The sequence below is a fragment of the Papio anubis genome, chromosome X (assembly GCF_008728515.1).
Source record: "Papio anubis isolate 15944 chromosome X, Panubis1.0, whole genome shotgun sequence".
Lineage (NCBI taxonomy): Eukaryota > Metazoa > Chordata > Mammalia > Primates > Cercopithecidae > Papio > Papio anubis.
In genome coordinates, this window is record NC_044996.1 from 29,839,990 (window position 1) to 29,861,315 (window position 21,326).

Consider the following 21,326-nt stretch of genomic DNA (forward strand, 5'->3'; position numbering starts at 1 on the left):
AATAACATGAATTTGCTCATTGTTATTCTTCATCTTCAGTGATGATATATTTTACTAATTAGCATTAGAGGTAAGTCACTAAAGTCAACATTTCCAGGCACAAAAATGTTCTCCTGCATTCATTCCACAAGTCGATATTTTACTGGCCTTGTAGACTATTGCAAATAGGAATTGTTAAGAAACATGGAAAGTATTTGTCCAGGAGCTCCTGTCTATAGCCCACTCCCTCAGTTGAAGCCTGGTGGGAGTTATCATTCCCCAAGAATAACTTGGTCGAGAGTTTATATTGATATCAGTGACAATCTAAGAAAATTACAACTCCATCTTGACCTATACACAGTAGAAAAGGGGAAAAATAAGATGTGCATGGAAATTTCAAACTCTCAACTCCCTTCCCTTCAGTTGTATATTAGAACTGTTATTAAAACTCAAAAGTTTTCAGTTTTTTTTTATTGTGTAGTTCTGACTTTTTAGGTCTCTGACAGAACCCAAAATCCAAATGCCAATGAATCACAAGAAAGGGCTTTTCTGCCAGGGGATCTAGTCAAAGTTTTCCTTCTTTCAAGAGATTCAGTCATCTCCATTTTGAAGTACTTCTTCCAGTTTCAATAACAACTCTGCAGTGACTTTCAGATGGGTATAGTCAAAGTAATTATTTAGATAGTCGAGACTTATTTTTTATACACCAGAGGAACAAAAAGAACAAAAGGCAGCCATTATCCCTATTTTCCTACTTAAGGTAGAGGTAAGACATCAACTCTGTAGCTTTCTTCACTCAGAGAAAAGTTGATCCAAAAAAATGAAATGAAGTGAAAGAAATAACCTCCATGACATGGAGATGTGTTAAATGACTCACTAAACTCAAATAAGGGGAGAAAGTCAGGACCTGAGAAAGACAAGAGACAAGTCATTGTGACCCAGAGCAGAGCATGTGAGCAATAAACTTATTAAAGTGAGGACAAACTTAAACCCCTGCGGTTCAGCTTCATGCATCAGCAGCACTTGCCAGCCACTCAGAGTGAACAATTACTTGTGGTGGTTAATGCCCTTCTCCTCATCCTGGTTTGATTGAGTTTTCCTCATTCTTTTGTAAAATGCTCCAAGTTATCATTTGGCTCTGCAAGTCACATTTAAATTCAGAACGATGGGTCTCCTTCATCCAGGGGTCTCAGCTATTACAGATATATCCATTCTATCAGAAAAGGCAAAGGCCTTTCACAAGGAAAGTAGCTGAGGACAAACAATCTATTTCCTCTAAAAAATCAACACATGCATTTTTATTTGGGATATCTTTGGGCAAAATAAGTCCAACTCTGATCACATGTTTGTAAATCATAATAGCTACAGTCTCTTATGTCTATATAGTACTTTTTAGTTTACAAAGCAAACAAACATACATTATGTCATTTTATCCTTACATTATCCCTGAAAATTAGATACTTGTATTAGGTGCATTTTATATATAAGGAAACTGAGGTTCAGAGAGATTAAATAACTTGCCCCAAATCACACATGCAGCAAGCTTGCATTGTAGCAACTCTTGTAACCTTTTCATTACGCCACAGCTGCCCCATTTCAATGTGTCCTTAAATAAACCTGGTGATGTGAACCAAATTTATACTAGGTAAATGGTATTTGGGTCAACACGAGAAACTTAGAAACCAGATGACACTTTAAAAATCCAGTTCAATTTAATACATTTCAGTGACATCATTTACAAACTTCAAATCAGTGCTAATGAACTTTTTCTTTGTAGATCACAATTGAATGACTCATGAAATGGACGTTTTGCTACATGTAAATTATCCTTGAGCATTTGTTATGTCAAAGATCTCATGCTAAACTTTTACATGTGTTATGTAATCCTCACGAAAATTCTATATGGTAGGTACTATTACTATCTCCATTTGTCAGGTGAGGAAATAAGAACAGAGATGTCAAGTAAATGACTTGTTCAGGGTCACAATTAATGAGTGTCAGTCAGAATTTGAACCCAGAATTTGAACTGGTGCTGACAGCCAGTCTCTAAACCACTATGCTGGGCCATTTTGGCTACTTAGAAAGCTGGACTATCTGACTCTGAAATACTTACAGGTCTTATACATCTCAGACTGTAGGATTGCTCTCAGACAGATCTGGGACACTTATGTGCCATAATCAGGTGAACAAACCACTTTGCTTTCTAGTTTTTGCTGCGTAATTCAGAGATAGCTGGGTAGGCGGGTGAAGAAATTATTTTGAAGGGGTTCATTTGCCTAACAGCAAAATGCGACCCACACAGCTGATTTGCTGCTGAGTGTTGCTACCATCAGAAACCTTTGGAGCTAAAGATGGTGGCATACAGGTGACTAAGTGTTGCAAAACACTGTTTATCCTTGTACATCCAAGGGAGACTAGACCTTCTTATTTTGAGTTAGCTGCACCCACATGTGAAGGCCCATGGAATATGTATGTTCTGTGCCCTGCACAGATGGTGTAACAACCATGTGAATGTGCAACCTGCCCATGGTGAAGATCTTGGTCAAACTCAACTGAGTTACCATTTTTTTCCTAAATGCAATTTATACCCTGTAGCTCCAGTTTCTTTGTTTTCTTCAATCTACTCCAAACATGACTACAAAGTAAACCACATACTCTACGAGCCCTGTATGACATTACTTTTTAATAATGTAAATAGGTGAACAGAAGCATTATTGATCTTCAGTGTCTAAGCATTTAATCACTATTAATAATGTAAAAGGTTTTTATAAATATGTAAAAATAGGAGTACATTAAACTAAATGACAGCAGTAATTTGCAAAGCCAGACATTTCACTCGCCATCACTAATGGAGAAATGCATTTAAAAAAAAAACAAAATCCTACCAGGGTTAGTGCAGCGGCCGACAGCAAGATCTGGCCAAACTCATTTGTCTGTTTTGTAACCATGAGAGGCTGATCCTCACATCAATCCCTGTCAGGTGTCTATATCAGAGGTTGCTTAAAATCAGCCCACAGATGTATTTTGTCTGTCCTGACATTTAGAAATTAGGAGATCCAACATAAAAATCAGAATATCTTCCTTCTCTAGAAAATTTGGACAGCTTGGGATGCATGGGCATGGCATAGGTGGTCCGACGCTAAGGGCCAGCTGCCCCTCTGGATGGGACATGGCAGCCTTTCTAGCTCACCACTCACTTGACTCACATCCTTCACTTTCAATGTCATGCCTGGCCTTGCTGGCATTTGAGTTTGTGATTTCTGGTCTACACAGTTTCTGTAGCTTTTCAAGGAAAGATCTTAAGTGTTTGTTTTTCTTTCTGATCTTTTTCCCTGAGAACCTTTAAATACCCAACATTATCATTTCACTTAATTTTTGAACTTTTATTATATTGGTTTAAAAAGGGAAAAAAGATGATTGAACATGATCTAGAAATCACATTAATGGAACAATATTTCTCCCCTTAGTTCACTGGAGTACCTTTGCATATCTCATGAATAAGTTGGTATACACTCTGCCTCACACCTTAGGCTAATACACTCCTCTGGGCCAGTGGATCTTAACCTATTATGTCTTACATCCCACCCATTATATCAGATAATCCAGGTCCCACCAAAGTAGGAAAAAAGTCCACGTTTTATGAAAAGAATGTGTATGTTTGCAGGAATTTGATTATTATGTCTATAACTTAGAGTAAATTTTAAGAACAGCTTAAAGATCTAAAATCTTGCAACAGCCCTGCTGAATCAACCTGTTCTGCCCATTCTGGTGGAATGCCTACCCTTATTGAAAATTTCTACAATTAGGACCAAATTTAGTACAGCACTAAGCACATAATAGCAATGTTAACAAGCAAAAAAAAAAAAAAAAAAAAATGAAACAAGATGATAGGTTTCTTCTAGCTTTCTTTGGTATTGCTGCATTTCAGTTTCTTGTTTCACACTAGGATATATAATATTAACTTTGAATTGTCATCATTTCTAAATCTTAAGTACTGTAAGGACAAAGACCAAGTCTGATTTGTTCTCTTCTTGTTTTGAATATCTACTGCTATGTAGCAAATTATTCCAAGTAATAGATTAAAACAATTTAGTATTATCCTATTTCATGATTCCATGGGTCAGACATTCAGATAGGGCATGGCTGGCATGGCTTATTTCTGCTCCATGATGTTGGAAGCCTCAGCTGGGATGACTCAAATAGCTGAGGGTTGGAACAGCTGGACAGCAGCTGGGAATCCTTCTCTCTACAGGCAACCTCTCTATTTGACTAGTTGGGCCTCCTACTGGCATGATAGCTAGCCTTACGTTTGTCAGAGCTCTTATATGATAGCCTAGGGCTCCAAGAGTGAGTGTTCCAAGAGACAGGAAATGGAAAATGCCAGTCTTTTAAGACCTGGGTCCAGAAATTGTCACAGTGTCACTTGTGTCATACACAGTTGGTCAAAGCAGTCACAGAGCTTGCTTAGATTCAAGGGGAAGGACATAGATCCCACCTCTTGATGAGAGCAGTATCAAATAAGTTTTGGCCACCTTTAATCTATGACACCACTGTATCCCCAGTCCTAACACAGTATCTGGCATGAAGTAGGTGAAAAACAAGTGAGTAAGTGAGTAGCTTAGTTATGATTTTGAAGTGTGAGTGCTCTGTATTAGGTCATTCTTGCATTTCTATAAAGAAATACTGGACACTGGGTAATTTATAAAGAAAAGAGGTTTAATTGACTCACAGTCCTGCAGGCTTTGCAGGAAGCATGATGCTGGCATCTGCTCAGCTTCTGGTGATGCCTCAGGAAGCTTTCAATCATGGTAGAAGGTGACAGGGCAACAGGCATGTCACATGGTGAAAGCAGGAGCAAGAAAGAGAGAAGGAGGTGACAAACACTTTTAAACAGCCAGATATCATGAGAACTCACTCACTATTGTGATGACAGCACCAAGAGGTGGTGCTAAACCATTCACGAGAAATCCATCCCCATGATCCAATCACCTCTAACCAGGCCCCACCTCCAATATTGAGGATTATAATTCAACGTGAAATTTGGACAGGGACAAACATACAAACTACATCATGCTCTCCTCATATTTGCTCTTGAAAAACTCATTTTGGTTGCCTAGAACACACAAGTGATATTAGGACCTTAAATAATCCAATTCTCAAATGTAGAACCAGCCTAAAGGTAAGACTACAGTTCTCCAAATAGCAAAGAAACAAAATTCATAAAAGATATAGTGATAATATAACAATAGCAAAGTAATTATTCTTTTTTAAAACTTGTGATGTATTCCATCACTGTCACAACCTGCCAATAATTGGCATCATTTATGATTTTGTGTATGCATCAATAATTTTAGATCATCAAAAATTAGTGCTAAGAAAAAAGTTGGGTATAAGGAGCAATATCAGGAAGTCAGCAGGAAGACTGCTGCTAACTGGCTCACTTGGGTAGGCATCATTATTCTGTCTCACGAGAAAACCAAAGAGAAGTACCCTAAAACAAGCTGAAGTACTACAAATGCCTTGAACATGGAATTTTTGGCAAACTCTTTATTTACCTAAGCCTTCATCCTCCTTTACTATACCCTACTCAATAATAAATTCTTGATTCTTGTTCCCGATTAGTCATGATACCTGGTGATAGCCATAATTACTCATCATAACTTGTTTAATATAACATGCTTTCTGCCCTTAGTTGAGCTGGGAATTTATCCCATTTGAGATTCTGTGAATGGCAAAACAAATTATTGACCCAAAACTGAGATCAAGGGAAGGTTACAAGAACATGGTCATTGCTGCAGAAGCTGCTGATCTCTAATAAAGACTGAGACTTAAAAATAACCATAATTGACAGATACTAATTACTGTTTTATGTATTTCTTTTATTACAATATTAGTATTTCTAGAAAAACTGAGGACTTTATGACCTCAGAGAGAGATATAAGAGATACCAGATTCCTCTGCCATTCTTAATGTAATACCCTACTATCAATTCATTTTTCAACACTGATGAAGGATATGCATTCACTCATTCATTCAACAATATTTATTGAGTACTCACTCTATTCCAGAAACTGTGCAGATGGAGATATACAAAAGAAACACAGTCCCCTGATTCACAGAGTTTACATTCTAGTGGCAGAAGCGGTCAAAACATCAAGTAAATACATAAATAATTTAAATAATTATGAATTACAGTAAGCCTATGGATCATGGAACATCAGGTTTCTAAGGGAGCTTGGAGTTCATCAACTCAGGAATCCAAATTCAACTGTCTTGATGGGGAAGACAGGTAACCCTGTAAGACAAGAAATATTCTGGCAAATTAGACAAAGTCATTAAACAGTAATAGAAGTGAAACTGACCTGGAAGTTTTCAGCAATAATCCAGAGATGGGACTAATTGGCTCAGGTGAGCATGAAGAGCTGCTAAAATTGACACACACGGGAGACTACTGATGACTTGCAAGAAAAATACAAAGCTTATTTGGACAGTGAACAGCTTAACTATATGCAAACAGTTTCATCCTTTGACATTTGGGGCTATAAATAATTTTCTCTACAATTTAAAATGTGTGTACCAAACATAAATTCCAGGAAGAAAAAAGAAACAATCATCCAAAAGACATCCCATTTAGCACAATGAAAAAAAAATCCCCATTAACCACACTTTGGAGTCATTTAAAACAATAGATCCTACAGTTTCTTTCAAGATAATCCATATTGGGGGAAGATTAATCATTTCACTCTTTAAATGTATGAACATTATAATGTTTACTTGGTTCATTTCTTCATTTAGTGATATGTACTGTTCTAGGCTCTGGGTTATAGTGGACAAAATCTCTTCCCCATACAGTCTAGTGCAGGAGGCAAACAATGAAAAAAGTGAACGTCGGGAAGGTATAAATACTGTCAACTGAGATAATGGTTAGGGACAGAGAAGGACCATTTTACACAGAGTGGCCCGGGGACACCTCTCTGAGGAGGTGACACTAGAGCAGAACCCTGAATAGCATTCATCTGTACATTAGATGATGTTGGTATAAATGTTTCTTGCCACCTGGACCCCCATGCAATAGATTTTAACACAAACTGGAGCCTGCTGTTGACTTTTAGGGGCCCGTTGAATCAAAATTCTGTGACATAATGTGCAATGGAAAAGTAAAACAAACCTTTGTCAAGGAATTACTGCATATTGGTTACTAGGTTTTACTGATAAATGGATGGGGTGCCTGCCCTCCAGGAGTACATTGAGAAAATTTGAATACCTCAGACAAACTGAATAGGACCTGGCAAGAGAAATCAGTCACAGCCTTAGACCATTTACTCATGCATGACAGAAAAAAGTAGCAGATCTTCATCAATTAGTGTTAATCCTAGAATAAATGAAATATTGAGAAACCACTTACTGATTTGGAATTATTTTTAAAAAGATAAGCCAAGCCTATGTTTTAAAATATTTAAAAGGAAATATAGTGCTATTACAGTATTCAAGCATTCACAGAATTAACATGTGCAGTTTTGTCTATCTATGAGTAACCCCAGAAGGTCCACAACATAAACATTTGTAATTTCACTGAGGTACAAATTTGAATCCATATGCCTTGTGTTTAGCTTTTTCATGAATCTATTTGTTAAAGACCTCTAAGTCTACTTGCTAATGGCAGATTTTTGTGTATTTTTAATCTAGGAATATTAAAAACATTATACCAAGTACACAACTAGAGGTTGATAAAAATATACAATGCAACAATTGCTGAATAAATTGAATAGACCAAGAATTGGGTAAGCTCTTTATAGAGCATCGAAATCCTCAAATCTACCTTCTGTTCACCTTCCTTTCTAAAGGAAGGCACTGCAGATGACCTGCTCACATTTGGAAAAAGAATTCCAGTGTGTTTTGGATGGGCCATAGTTACTTGGTATTCTGTTTGTCTGTCCATGTTGCTTTTCCTGAGCAATCTCCTTTGCTTATCACCTCTGAAGTTGCTGTCCTAATTGGGAAGTAAGGTTGTTGCTACTTGCTAAAAAAGCACTTTGATCTTCAGGTGAAAGGTGTTACTGAAGATGGGATCTCTTGATTTTCAGATTATATATACTGTCTAATGCTAAAATTCAGAAAACACATGTTCAAGACACATTTAAAAAATTACAAAGTGCAGAAGGTTCCCAGATTTATGGTGCTGACTGTCTCCTGAAATCAGCAGTCAACACTTAAAGGTACCAAAAAGAAACAATGTGAGACTTTCACTTCTTTGCAAACGCTCTTGGGCAAAGAAGAATCAAAAATCAGAACACAGATCTTCAAAAGGCTGTTTCAACTGATTGTTTATGATACTTTGAAACTCAGTTGTTCTGAGATGCTTAATAATACCAGTAGCTACCTACAACTTATCTCAGCATGAATAGGTATTTTCTAGTATTTTAAATATCCTACTTGCTGCTCCATTAGGATCTAAAGTTAAAAGGCTCAAATCCTTATTACCTACTACTCAGTCATACTATTTGCTTGTAATGACTCTCTAGCTGGTTCTGTCATCTCATTTTGTCCCTGGAGAGGACAAAGTGAACGCAAGTTTGGGAAGAAAGAACAAATGACATGCTGTAGCTCATCTCTCCACTACACACCCTCCACATAGGAAGTGCTCAGCAGTTGGTACATTTCTCCAGGTAACGATAATTCTGTAGCTAGCACCATCTTTGTAGGTGATCACTTTCTTTTCATTTGTAGCCATATTGTTTATATCTTGACTCTGAAAGATCTGCAATACAGCTCAGGCTCTTTGGAGGCCAGGTCAAGAGATCTCCACCCCTCCACCACTTATGAGCTGCATTAACTTAAGCGCAAAACTTTTAACTTCTCTGAGTCCGTTTCTTCATTTTTTAAATGGGCCTAATAGCTTTACCTACTCAGGGTTATGTGGACATTAAATGAAGTAAGGTAAGGAAAGTATCTGGCATAGTACCTGATTCATAGTATAATAAATATTTTATTTATACAACATATATATCCAATAATTATCAGGGTACATAACAATAGAATTTGTAAGGCCTAGTTCAAAAAGTGATCATTTTACTGGATAATTTTACTGTGATGACATATTCGTGAGGTAACTGGGGGGAGGTCAGGGAAGAAAGATCATTCCCACTCTACATAAAGAGGAAACAGAGCTGAGAGTTAATTCTCTTTCTTAGGAAAAGTCACAATGGTGGTTACTAGCAAGCCAGAGCTAGAACACAGCTGTGGCTAGAGCAAGGACACACTTTTTCCTCTGTGGAGGAAAGAGTAATATATGCCCAGGAGATGGCCAACAAGAAGGATCTGTCCTATATTTAATGACTATCCATTAGTCGAAAGGCAGATTCAGAGAAGTGACAAGAGAGGTTAATGAGGTTAACAAAACCCTATAAGGCTGATTGCAAAGATAAAACATTTGAGTCATGTGTAGAACAAGCAAAAAACAAACCAAAAATTTTAAAGGAAAAACTAACTTCAGACTATTCAAGAGTTGCAAGGGCTTACAGGACAAATATTTCAGGATTCAAATTCTGGACGAAAATAATCATGTGTCTAAATGAAGCAAACTGGCACTTACGCAGTCCTGAAAATGTGACTGTGTCGTCAGTTTTCTTATTGCTTCAAAACACTTGATCTTTTTCCCATTACTTTGGGGATCTCAAGCCTCCAAAGCAGCCTACTTTTGACAAGCAATTACCAGGGCAGATGGGAAAATAGCCACCCTACCTCAGGGTGAGTGCCCCCATTTTGTTTTACTTGAAACATCACTAGCCATGAGGAAAATAATTCTGCTTAAAAAGCTATCTGCATTTTCAATAGCACCACCTTTCCCAGAGTCCTAGAATGTTCATGGCTAATGCTCCCAGCTGCTTTTAATGCTACCCACTTGGTAGGCATTTGGGGTATTTATTTGGGGCAGTGACCAACTGAGTAGGATTAAATCAACCCACCATATTAAAATAAAAACTAATGAGGAGATAGTATTGGGTTTGCATATGAACATTCACTGCATCTGAATTTTCAGAACATGGAAACAGGTTTATGCTATAACATTAAGTGTTTTCATAGTGCTGTGCCAGGTTAGATAACATATATCAAAAGTAGCATGTGTTGTGAGGAAACCCCCAAAATATCTGGATATTAGAAGTCCCAAATGCATTTAAATTATAAAATAGCAAATAGTAATTATATAATAATATATAAAAGAAGAATGGGGTTAGTGTGCATAAATTAAGCATTTGAAGACTATTCATTTCATCTTCCCGATCACAATAGATACTGTTTAATTCCCTAAAATAGTCAAGTATCAAACAAAACACTCCTGATGAGAATGTCATAATGCTCAATCCAGAGTGTTGGCTTCTAGTAAATAAAGTGTAAGTCATCTGTCACACAGGAATCTCAACGTAGTCACTGAAGCCCTTGCTTGAAGCAGTGCCATGAGCATAGGTTGCAAGGATCTTACAACTGTATTTTTAAATATTTGAGTTGAAATTCTATGAACCTGTCTTGAGCATGTGCTGTGTACATCAGGCACTGAGAAGGACACAGAGAAGAAAATCACACAGTTTTTGCCCTGGCTATCTAATAAAAAGACAGACAGATCTATAACTGTCATCCAAGACTAGTTATGATAAGTGCAATAACACAACTATGAGCATTGTATAATGAGAATAATGAGGATGGAGGAGAAATGGACACTTATTTGGGATAAATAAATTGTACTAAAACATATTTCCATTTTATAATCTCTGAATTTGAAGACCCTGTAGTTCATCTTGTAGTGCAGCCACCCCTTTGTCATGACAGTTTCAACATGACTCCCCAAATTACAGTTGTTGCAAACCCTTTTCCAGGAAGAGTTAAAATTCATGCCTGACAAATTTTATAAGTGTAAGATTGTGAACCAGTGGTTGATTTGCCTGCCTTTTTATGGTTTATACCTTCTGCCTCCCTCTCCAGGAGTTCATATGCCTTAATTGGCTGAGTATGTTATGGCCTTGCTTTTCCTAAAGCAGCAGTTCTCAAAGGTTTGTCTTGTTAGGTAAATTCTATGACCCAACACCAGACCTTCTAAATCAGAAACTCTGAGGATACAACCCAGCAATCTGTGTTTTAAAAAGACTTTCCAGTGATTCTCGTGGACAATCAAGTTTGAGAATCACTGATCTATAAGAGAGAGAGATTGTCATACAGGACTGAGGACCAACACCACAATCCCAAAATTACATTCTAAAGAGAAGCCCCTTTATTCACTATGTGATGGCAGTGGTAACAGGAATATCACAAACCCTTTGTCCTAACTATTCAGAGGTATTTGCATTTCAACAGAGACCCCAGTAGCTATAGTTGTCAGGGGAATCCTCCAGTCACATCTCATATGCGACAAATTTCTATCCCTTGGAGACTTGAGCCAACTGACAATTCAGAAAGGAATTTACAAGGCAGAATTCAAACACTAGTGAGCAGAGGATTCATATAGCCTCTCTCAGCTCAGTCCTTCTCAATGCTACCTTTTGACCAGAGCTGTCAGCTGTAGAAAGGATTTCATCTGTTCCTATGGAAAAAAAAACCTAACCTGCTCACCTGCTGCTAGATCCCCTGCTGGCTAGGTCCTTGATTTTGAATGTTACCCTTCAAAGGCTGCTTATGCTCATGTTAGCAACAAAAGCAAATCGCTATAACTTTTCTAGCCCTGAGTCTCAGTTTTCTTTCAAAAGACATTAATCAGAAATACAATGTAGTAAATTGCATCTTCTTTCAGCAATTTAGTTTTCAGCCTTGTTTTTCAAACCAACTATTGTGCTTGAGGTTAATGTTGTTGCCTGAGGTGTTAAACGAATATCAGAGATTTGACATGGAAGACAAAAGACAACAAATAAGGGAAGAGGAGAATGGAACCAAGAGTTGATTGAAGGCTAGGGATAATTTGACTATTCCATGAAAATAACAAATACAGAATGAATTAGACCTTTTGCATCAGAACAGTCTAACAAGCAGCTTGTTAGTTAAATAAGGCTCTCAGTAAAGTGTATTCTGACTTGCATTTCCCAAGATGCTTTGTTCTTCAGACCAAGCTCCAAACACCTAGAGGATTCAGCATTTAGTTAAAGTGGAGAAGCAATTCCTTTGGGATTGCTGCTTTAGCATAGTGACAGCAGGTAGACAGCTTGGCAGCAGCCTGTATTCTCTAGAGAACAGGAAAAAAGACACTTGTGGGGGGTGATATTCCCCATGCATGTTTTTAAGTCACATTGGACATGCCCATCTAAGTTCAAGTTATCTTGCTCTAACCAACAACAGCAGGGAGAAGTTCTTGTTTTCAAAGGTTCAACCAAGCAAAGCATCCATCCCATCCATGTCTGTAAATCAAAGGAGAGCCCAAGCAAAAACAAAAATATGCAGTGCCTGCCATTGAGCATACACAAGAACACACACAAAACCAACACAAAAGACAGTTATGCTGGGCACATAACTGCTGTACACATATGCAGGGTCAGCCGCATGACAGTCCAGACAGTAGCTTCTATCCTCTTGCTTGAAAGATTTAGAAGAGTTCTATATATTATTGAATTGAAAATGTTTCAGAAAAAGACAGATTTTTAAGGACCAGAACTCAGGTTGAGGGTAGTTTTGATGTGGCAAAAATTCAAGAGCTCAAGATGCTTCCTTGAGGCAGACCAAGTACAGGCCAAGTAGGACTGACTAATTTCAATGGTGATTTGAGCAAGCCAGGGACTCTCTGGAAGAGGAAACAGGGAAGCACCATAATGGGAATAAGGAAAACCGCAGAAAGCAGGACTGTGGTAATATCAAAGGCAGACCCTTACCATACATACCTCACTACTCAGGTAGGATCTAACTTTGGGGAAAAAAAGGAACTATACAGGCTGCCTTAGATATAAGAAGCATAATCAAAATAGTTTATATAAATAGGGGAGAAGGAACTATATTTTAGTGGCTGTGGGGAATCAGGAAAAACAAACCAGATATAAGGCTACCATCCACAATTATTAAGAAAATAGAATTTAGAATCTGGGAGTGCACAAAATGGCAGTTGAGCCGAACAAAGTGGCACAATATGCCATACTTCCAAAGAATATATATGAAGGCTCCCTAATGGCCATTTGAAGCTGATGTAGCCTGCCTGGGAAAGCAAGTACACTTAAGAGCTTTCTTTTTGAAATGGAGACTTTGCCTAAGAAGTATATTTTTCCTAAATTTCTGCATGCAGTGTCAGTCAAGATTACTGCAAATTAAAAAGAATACTTTAATACTGTCCTGAAATTTAGACAATTTAAACTGACACTGGATGACTGATATTGTTCAAAGATTACAGTAAGTACTAGTAATCCAGGAATAAAAAGACCTAAGAGTTATTCTCGTGAAAAATGGATGACATGGAGTGTGTAAATAATGGGAGCAAATGCAGCAAGATACAGGGAATCTTAGAACATTTAAAGTCTAATACATTACAAAGGGAGTTCAATTCTGATAAATGTAGAATAATAAGTTTTATGGGGCTTTATCATATGCTGCAAGTTTGTGTGGATCATAAAATATGAGGAATAAGAAAGTAGGAGAGTTGAAAGACAAGTCTGTGAGCATTATTTATGAGTGATGAAGAGTGAAATGAATGAAAAGAAGAACAGGTAGACAATGTCTTGAATAATGATGACTTTGATGAGTCGTTATCACACAAATCTGTGTGCTTCATAAAACATGAGGAATATTAAGAAGCAGAAGAGTCAAAAGACAAGTCTACTCAGAGTGAGATACAGAGTGAAGAAAGAGAGGAATACAAGGGAAATGCACAGAATAATGATAACTTTTATGAGACTTTCACTCACCAGCTTGGATCCTTCATAAATATAAGCCGTATAGAAAATAAAAGAACAGCAGAAAGAAGAGACAGGTCTGTGTGTGTCATAAAATATGAAAAAAATAATGCCAACTAAGCTTGACAAAATAAAAACAAAAATAATTGAGCCTAGTAGAGTTGTGGAAAGACACAATGTCTAGATTAATGTGAGCAAATAAAAAGAGTGAGTTTGGAATTGTCTTGCCAATAGGGAATCAGCAAGCACCTAGGTAGGTGTTATTGTTGTAAAGGCCACCTTTTTAACTGGTGGAGGCTTGGTAAGGTAATAACTAACCCCCACCATACTCGCAAAGCAGCTAACAGCATTGAGAGCTCAGGAAACAATGCTTAACTAATTTTTAAATTGTTTAGCATCGCTATAGTCTCTTCACAACCCCCCTGGAACCAATCCATACGTCATTTGCAGGAGATTTTCTCAGCTTGTTTCCATTCAATCTACACCCACCTTCTCAAAAGTTGTTCTGTAAATACATCTAAAAGGTTACTGTATAAAATCAGAGATGTCCTTTTATTTTCATTTCTTGTTACATTGGACTTAGAACCTGGGACCAGATCTGTCAGAATTAGTTCAAAATCCAGAACTCAATGACTTCAAATGACTTCTCTATTAGAACAAATGGGATTTCAAAATGATTCAGAAATTGGGACAATCAAACATGGCAAAGTAAGTGCCAATATGCCATTTGCATGCCACTCAGAACCATGATTTACATAATTCATAAAATGGACAGCTCACTGGAGAAAACCACTGATCTATGTCACAGAGCTACAAATGTTGATCTGAGAGTTCAGAAAATACACAAACACTAATAGCAACAATTATACTCGCTTACCTTTGCATAATACTTAATGGCTTGTAATTTTTGTTGGGGAAGGCCTTACATAGAAGAGGATAAATCCTATTAGCATAACTTATAACCAATTCCTCTGATTGCAACAGAATTTAGTAGTGAGGTTTATTGGCTAAACATATACAACCAACTTTGGCTGGTTGAATAAGCTACCATCTATAGCTTATTCAAAGGATTTTACTTTTTCTCAAATGATGTTTGTGGCCATGAGCCTTTACATCCTTCCCTTTACATCCTTCCGTTTACCTTCTGATTCTGTTAAAAGTATGTATAACTCCAGGATGAAATGATTAGGATTACTCTGAAAAGTCATGTTTTTCTGAATAACATGGCCCCCTTTAATCCAAGATTGAGCTGCCCTGGATACCCAGAATCCCACTTGGTTGCAAAAAAAAAAAAAAAAAAAAGGTGGCATTGATGCCCTAGGAAAAATCACTGACCTTGCTCAACCTTCCTCAACCCTGCCAGCTCCAGCTATAAAATTCATGTCCAAGAGCTCAGAGCTGCCAAGACTAGGATCAAACTCTGGTGAAAAAACTGTCCCTTCCTCCCCAAATAACAGCAGACCAGTGAAAAAAATCTTTGCTTGGGATTTGTCCCGGGGCACTCTTCTTAACCGCCAGCCTCCTGAAATTTGTTACAGCTTGTCAGCCAGGCTAGTGCTGAAAGTCTTGTACATTTTAGTGGACTATATCCCTGAAAGAGAGCCCTATTTAGGGACTAGTTTAATGGAATTCCATTTTTCAGTAGGGATTTGTTTAAAGGGAAAGTGCCTTGAAATATTTTATTTAAATTAGGCAAGAAAAGCAGTATGCCACTGTCAGGGATCATGTCTCTTTTGCAGACTTTAACTTAAAGTGTGCTCAACTAAATTTGTTTGTTTGGTTGGCTGGTTGTTTTACCAGAAAAAGACACTTTGGCAGTGTATATCAGGAGGCTTAAAAATATTCATACTATATATGTAAATGCATAGAAAATGAACACACAAACTAATAGTGCTGATTACCTCTGATGAGAACACCAAGAAGTAGGAAAAAGGCGGTCAACAGGGATTTTAGTCTTATCTTACAATATAATTATGTATTAACTAATGTAATTAACTTTAATTTTGATAAGAGAAAAGTATCATTCCACAACTAGGACTCTCTCCCAAGGAAATAATAAGAAACTTAAGTCAGAAAAAAATTAAGAAACAACAAAATGTCCAAAAATCAGGGGTAGGTTAAGCAAGTTACAGGATACTAATTTAAGGGTGTATTATATAATAACAAAATGATATATTAAGGAATTTCCAAATACATTGGACAATATTAATAATATGCTTTTAACCTTAAAATATCTGGATTCCAAACCATACTTAGTATGATTCTAATTTTGAGAGGGAAAAAAACAAAACAAAACAAAACAACTCCTCCCCAGAATGTTGTTAGTAGTTTTCTATTGGTTGGTGAAATTATTGTTTTATTTGTTATACTTGACTGTTTTCCAAAGTTTCTACAACTTGACTTCTAGAATCTAGTCTCAACATGCTTTTCTGTTTGCCTTTGGTCTTGTGTTGCAGGCGTGCCTGTGTGATTCGAGGCCAAGTGGTGGCCGTAGATGGAACTCCTCTAGTGGGAGTGAATGTCAGTTTCTTGCACCACAGTGATTATGGGTTTACCATCAGCCGACAAGATGGAAGGTATGTCAGTATTGTTTCTGATCATTGTGGGGGCCAATTACTGACTTCTAGCCAGGGGTAAAACCAGGGCTCAGATGACACAGTGATGGTAAGCCCATCTTTCTTCAAGTTATATCTCAAAAAGTCATTGGTGATATTTATTTCCTCTATTTCCTAATTAATTCAAACTGAATTCCTCTTCTAATCCTTCTCAAGTCTTCTTGAAACCCAGGCCATGTGAAAAGTTTTCTATCCTTTATCTAATTCCATCTATAAATCCAACTTTAAAGTTCAGTGACATTATGTGAATGACAAATAAGGAACTATGGAACACATAGGCTATTTTTCCATAGTAATCCCCAAATATTTCAGAAATGAATGCATCCAAAATATTTCTTTCAAAAGTACAGAATTTAACCATACTAATGGAGAAGCTTTAAAAATGTGTCCTCCCTAGGATGCCTTTTTGACTATTGGCTGCAACTGATGGACAAGCTTGGCCAGCCTATTTAATTATAGTGATTTATCCTGAAGCACCAACCACCAGGCTGCTCTCTAAGGGCTTCTCAAGGTTCTCTAACATCTGAGAAGCAAGACTTTGAAGTAAATAAAACCTTCTCATCCTGGAAAAGGATTTGCTCACAACAACATTTTTGTTGCTGTCATTTAGACACACATTGATTCAGAGTATTTGAGTTAATAGGCCCATGTGTCCAGCTTAAAGGTACCTATTTATGACTCTCAGGGACACTGTAATAATGACTTTGAGGTGCCCTAGTCTCCAGGTGACTACCCTTTAAATGTCCTACTCATATCAAGCCACTTCAATAATCACATGCAAAAAAAAAAAGACCTATTGGCTTGGAGCTTTATCAAACTGTGAGAAACTATCTCATTTCAAGAACCTACAATCAAACCTTATTAGTCCTAGCCACTTCAGAAATGTTAATTGTTCAACTTGGGCTGTGCTAGATTTATTTTTTCAAGATCCTGTCAAGAAAGTACTTATTAAAAAAATTAGTTTAAAAAGATGATAAGAAAGAGTTTTAGCCTACTTAAGAAAATAAACAGTTCTTAAGGACTTTAGTAAATTATATAAATTATTTATTTATAAATTATATTGCTTATTACTAACCATCTCTTCATTATAATAAGCTCAGCAGAACTACTTTGGTAGCACACACATATATGTACATATATATGCATATATATATATGTACATATATGTATATGTACATATATATATAACTTCATTTCCTTTCAAATATTCTATAATCAGAGTTCTCTATTAATTCAAATGGGTCTTTCTCCCACTTAGATTGAATAATGGAATTTTGGTAGTGCACTCACCAGTAACTGGTGCTTAAAACTAGCCTCACCCTTGCTAACATCTTCAACCATATGCCATAAATTAAGAAATGAGTTATGTCTCTAAATAGAATATATCCTCTGAGCCATTTGATTTTGACTTCTCATGGAGGCCTGATAAACCCTCATTTTTTTAGCTTACATACAAAGGTTTCGGTGAATTATTTGATATTCGCACAAGAACCTAAAAGATTCTTGATACCTAAAGATTCTAAAAATGTTAGTGTCCAGTTTAGAGGGAACATTAAAGAGGGTAATCTTTGTTGTTACTTTTGTGTCTTTAGTTTTAAGGGAAATGCCCCAAGACCGTCCTCTGCTGAACTCACAGTAAGAACTGAGTTTATGTAGATGACAGATACTAGTCAGAATCCTCTCTAGCAATAACTCTCCTCAGGCTCCATAAAGGTGTAAGCATTCAAAATATGGTCCCCAAATGCCAACCAGACTGTTCCACTGTCATTTCTTGGACATAAAGTGACAGTGTGATGAGAGTTTCCATTTATATGTCTCTGTTTGTTGCTACCTCAGTTTGAGTAAGTACATTTCAAAAGTAGAAAATCGTAAGAAAAATATACCTGAGGTCAAAAGAGTATAGAAAGGCTGAGATTAGTATCTAGATACCTAGTAGACAGAGTGTGATATGAGAGTTGCTGATAGGATCCTCCATGTCCAAATCTCAATCCCTCCAGTTGGCCACAGTGCTTATAATTCTCACCAATGGTATCACTGCTTTGGGTGAAGCTATCAGCTCTCTCAAAGTCCCCATTGAATGCAAATATCATGTTGAATGTAGAACTATTTACCCCCATTATCAATTACTTGCAAAAGTAAACTGACAAGTTTCCCTAAAGAACCAGGAAAGGTCTAGATCACGGGACCAAAGTAATTTATTCAAAGCAGAAGGAAGGATGGTGGTGAAAGACTGAGCCCTTTAAAAGTATGAAGAGATTAGATACTCACATAGAGAAGGGCCTACTTAGCAGAAAAGAAAAAAGCCTATTCTAAAGGAAAGGTGAATGTTTATGAGTGTCTACTGTATGTCAGACACTTTCATGAATGTCTCTGTTTTCATGCTCACAACAACTATCTGAGGTAAATATCATTATTATCACCCTCCCCATTTGTTGTATAAGAAAACTTATCCAGATAATAAGATAGAGTTCAAGATTTAAACCGAAGTAATCTTGCTCTTTTCTTCTATGATTTACCACCTTCAACTTAGATATATAACCAGTACTCAGTAAAGTGTTAAAAGAGAACTATTTGTAAATAGTTCAGCTAATGATAAGCAAAGCAGGTGAAGTGACGACATTCTTAGAAGGTTCTTGAGAAGCATTAATGGTCTCAAGAACTTTGTTCTGAAGACTAGAAGATGAAGAGAGGCTTCCCTTTGATTCTCCTCAAGGCAAAAGTTTGTTCATTTATGGATACTATGAAGCAGAGAGAGATAAGCAATTTGCATAGGTGTCAATAGCCTTCCATTTGTAGATAGGACTGGTTGGGCTTATGTGTTGACAACAATCTCCAAACAAATAAATCCTCTCCCTTGGGTCTTTTATATCCACTCTCATATGACTTAATAACCTGTTCTTAATGGTCCATACAAATGGAGGTGTTTTGTGGTGAGAGAAATCCCAAAGAAGCAATCATTCAGAGAGCATTCTATTTGGCATTGGAAATGGTTTAGATGGATCTCTGGCCACAGTTCCACCTTCCATCTCCATGTCAATTAATGAGTCAGCCAGGCAGTGTTTACTGTGTATAACTGCGAGGTGGAAAGATGAGAAGCGTATCAGTCAGGGCTTTCCAGGGAAACAAAATATGACATAGATATATCGATATTATTGTATTGAGAGAGTGATTTATTCCAAGGAATTTGCCTATAAGATTGTGGGGATTGGCAAGTCTGAAATCTGTCAGGCAGGCTAGAAGACTGGAAACTCTCAGGAAAGAGATGCAGTGGTCTTAAGGCAGAATTTCTTCTTCCTCACAGAAACAGTTTTGCCCACCCATATTATCAAGGACCATCTCCTTTACTTAAATTCAACTGATTATAGACATTAACCACATCTCTAAAAGACCTCCACAGCAATACCTAGATTGGTGTTTCATTAAATAACGCAGAACTATAACCTAGCCAAGTAGAGATATAAAATGAACCACCATAAGAAGCCTAAAGGAAGTTCCAAGGAGACCCTAAAATCAGTATCTGCTCATGGAGATAATCAAAAGCTGGCCTATAGTTCACTTGAACTACAAAAAAAGGAAAACATATGGCAAATGTAGTAGGACAATGGATCTGATTTGAGAAGAAAGGTAACAGTTGTTGAGTTCCTACTATATTCTTGACCCTTAATTCTTTATCTCATTTATTCATTTACAATAGCAGCTAAGAGACAGATTATAGAGGCTTCATTTTACTAGTGAGAAAACTGCATCTCAGGAAGGTTAAATAACTAGCCCAAAGACACAAAGTTAACAGGGCAGAGCTGGGATTCAAACCCAGATATATGTGAAACCAAACCCACATTCTTTCTACAAAACAAGATGCCTGGCCTCCCGGATTCACGCCATTCTCCTGCCTCAGCCTCCTGAGTAGCTGGGACTACAGGCGCCCGCCACCTCGCCCGGCTAGTTTTTTGTATTTTTTTAGTAGAGACGGGGTTTCACCATGTCAGCCAGGATGGTCTCGATTTCCTGACCTCGTGATCCGCCCGTCTCGGCCTCCGAAAGTGCTGGGATTACAGGTGTGAGCCACCGCGCCCGGCCCTATGTTCTTATCTGGATAGTTTATTTAGTTTTCATGTTTGTGTTTGTTTTATGTTTTTAAATAAATAAGCACTTAAATTTTGAGTCAAGAGTCAAGGTTTGGGTGAGGCATATAAACTTCCCCAAGGATACATACTTAAATCCACAAAGAAGGTGAACTAGGGGAAAGGTTTCTTGACAAGTAGTGTCAGATTTTCCCCACTACACTTGCCTTAAACTGCTCCCGTATTATTATGAATTCAGACCCTCTGTCTTAAACCATAAACCGTTTGGGTTTTCTTAGTTCATACCTAGATTATTCTCTGTAGCTAACACAGTTCTTCAAATCCTCTTTTTGGAAACTGCCTTAATATAAAGCTACTTCACTGAAAAAGCAGCAATAAAAAACACGGTATTATCCATCCTTTGTTACTGTTCATTTATCTTTATCTGCAAGATTTCTGAAACAAAACACGATTGGTAATACTATAATAAATGTAACAAATGTCATAAGAAGAGAGTGGTGAGATGTCCATAATTAAGTCTGATTCCCTATCAGGGCTTTTTATCATTGAAAAAGTGTTTTGCTGAAAGATCTTTTTTAATGCAGTCAATTGCTTACATCTCTCTCCTGTGGATTTAAGTTGCCTTGAATATTAAGGAACATCATATTGCCCTTTATCCATTTTTAACATAAAAATGATAATAATTTATCATTATCTTACTTTTTATATGGGAGTTTATGCTTTTCAAATGCTCTCAAGTACATCATCTCAAAGATGTCATTATACTTAAAAGAGAAGTAAGGTAGAACCATCTAGTG

At 37.1% G+C, this 21,326-nt stretch overlaps 1 protein-coding gene across 2 annotated transcripts in view; it reads left to right on the forward strand.

Moving 5' to 3' along the window:
- TENM1 (teneurin transmembrane protein 1) overlaps positions 1-21,326 on the forward strand; it is a 385,367-nt gene that overhangs the window by 213,193 nt on the left and 150,848 nt on the right. For both annotated transcript variants that reach the window (XM_009198225.4, XM_017954358.3), the window contains exon 13: positions 16,289-16,408. In XM_009198225.4, the coding sequence (XP_009196489.2) occupies positions 16,289-16,408 (120 nt within the window). The remainder of the gene's footprint in view (positions 1-16,288; positions 16,409-21,326) is intronic.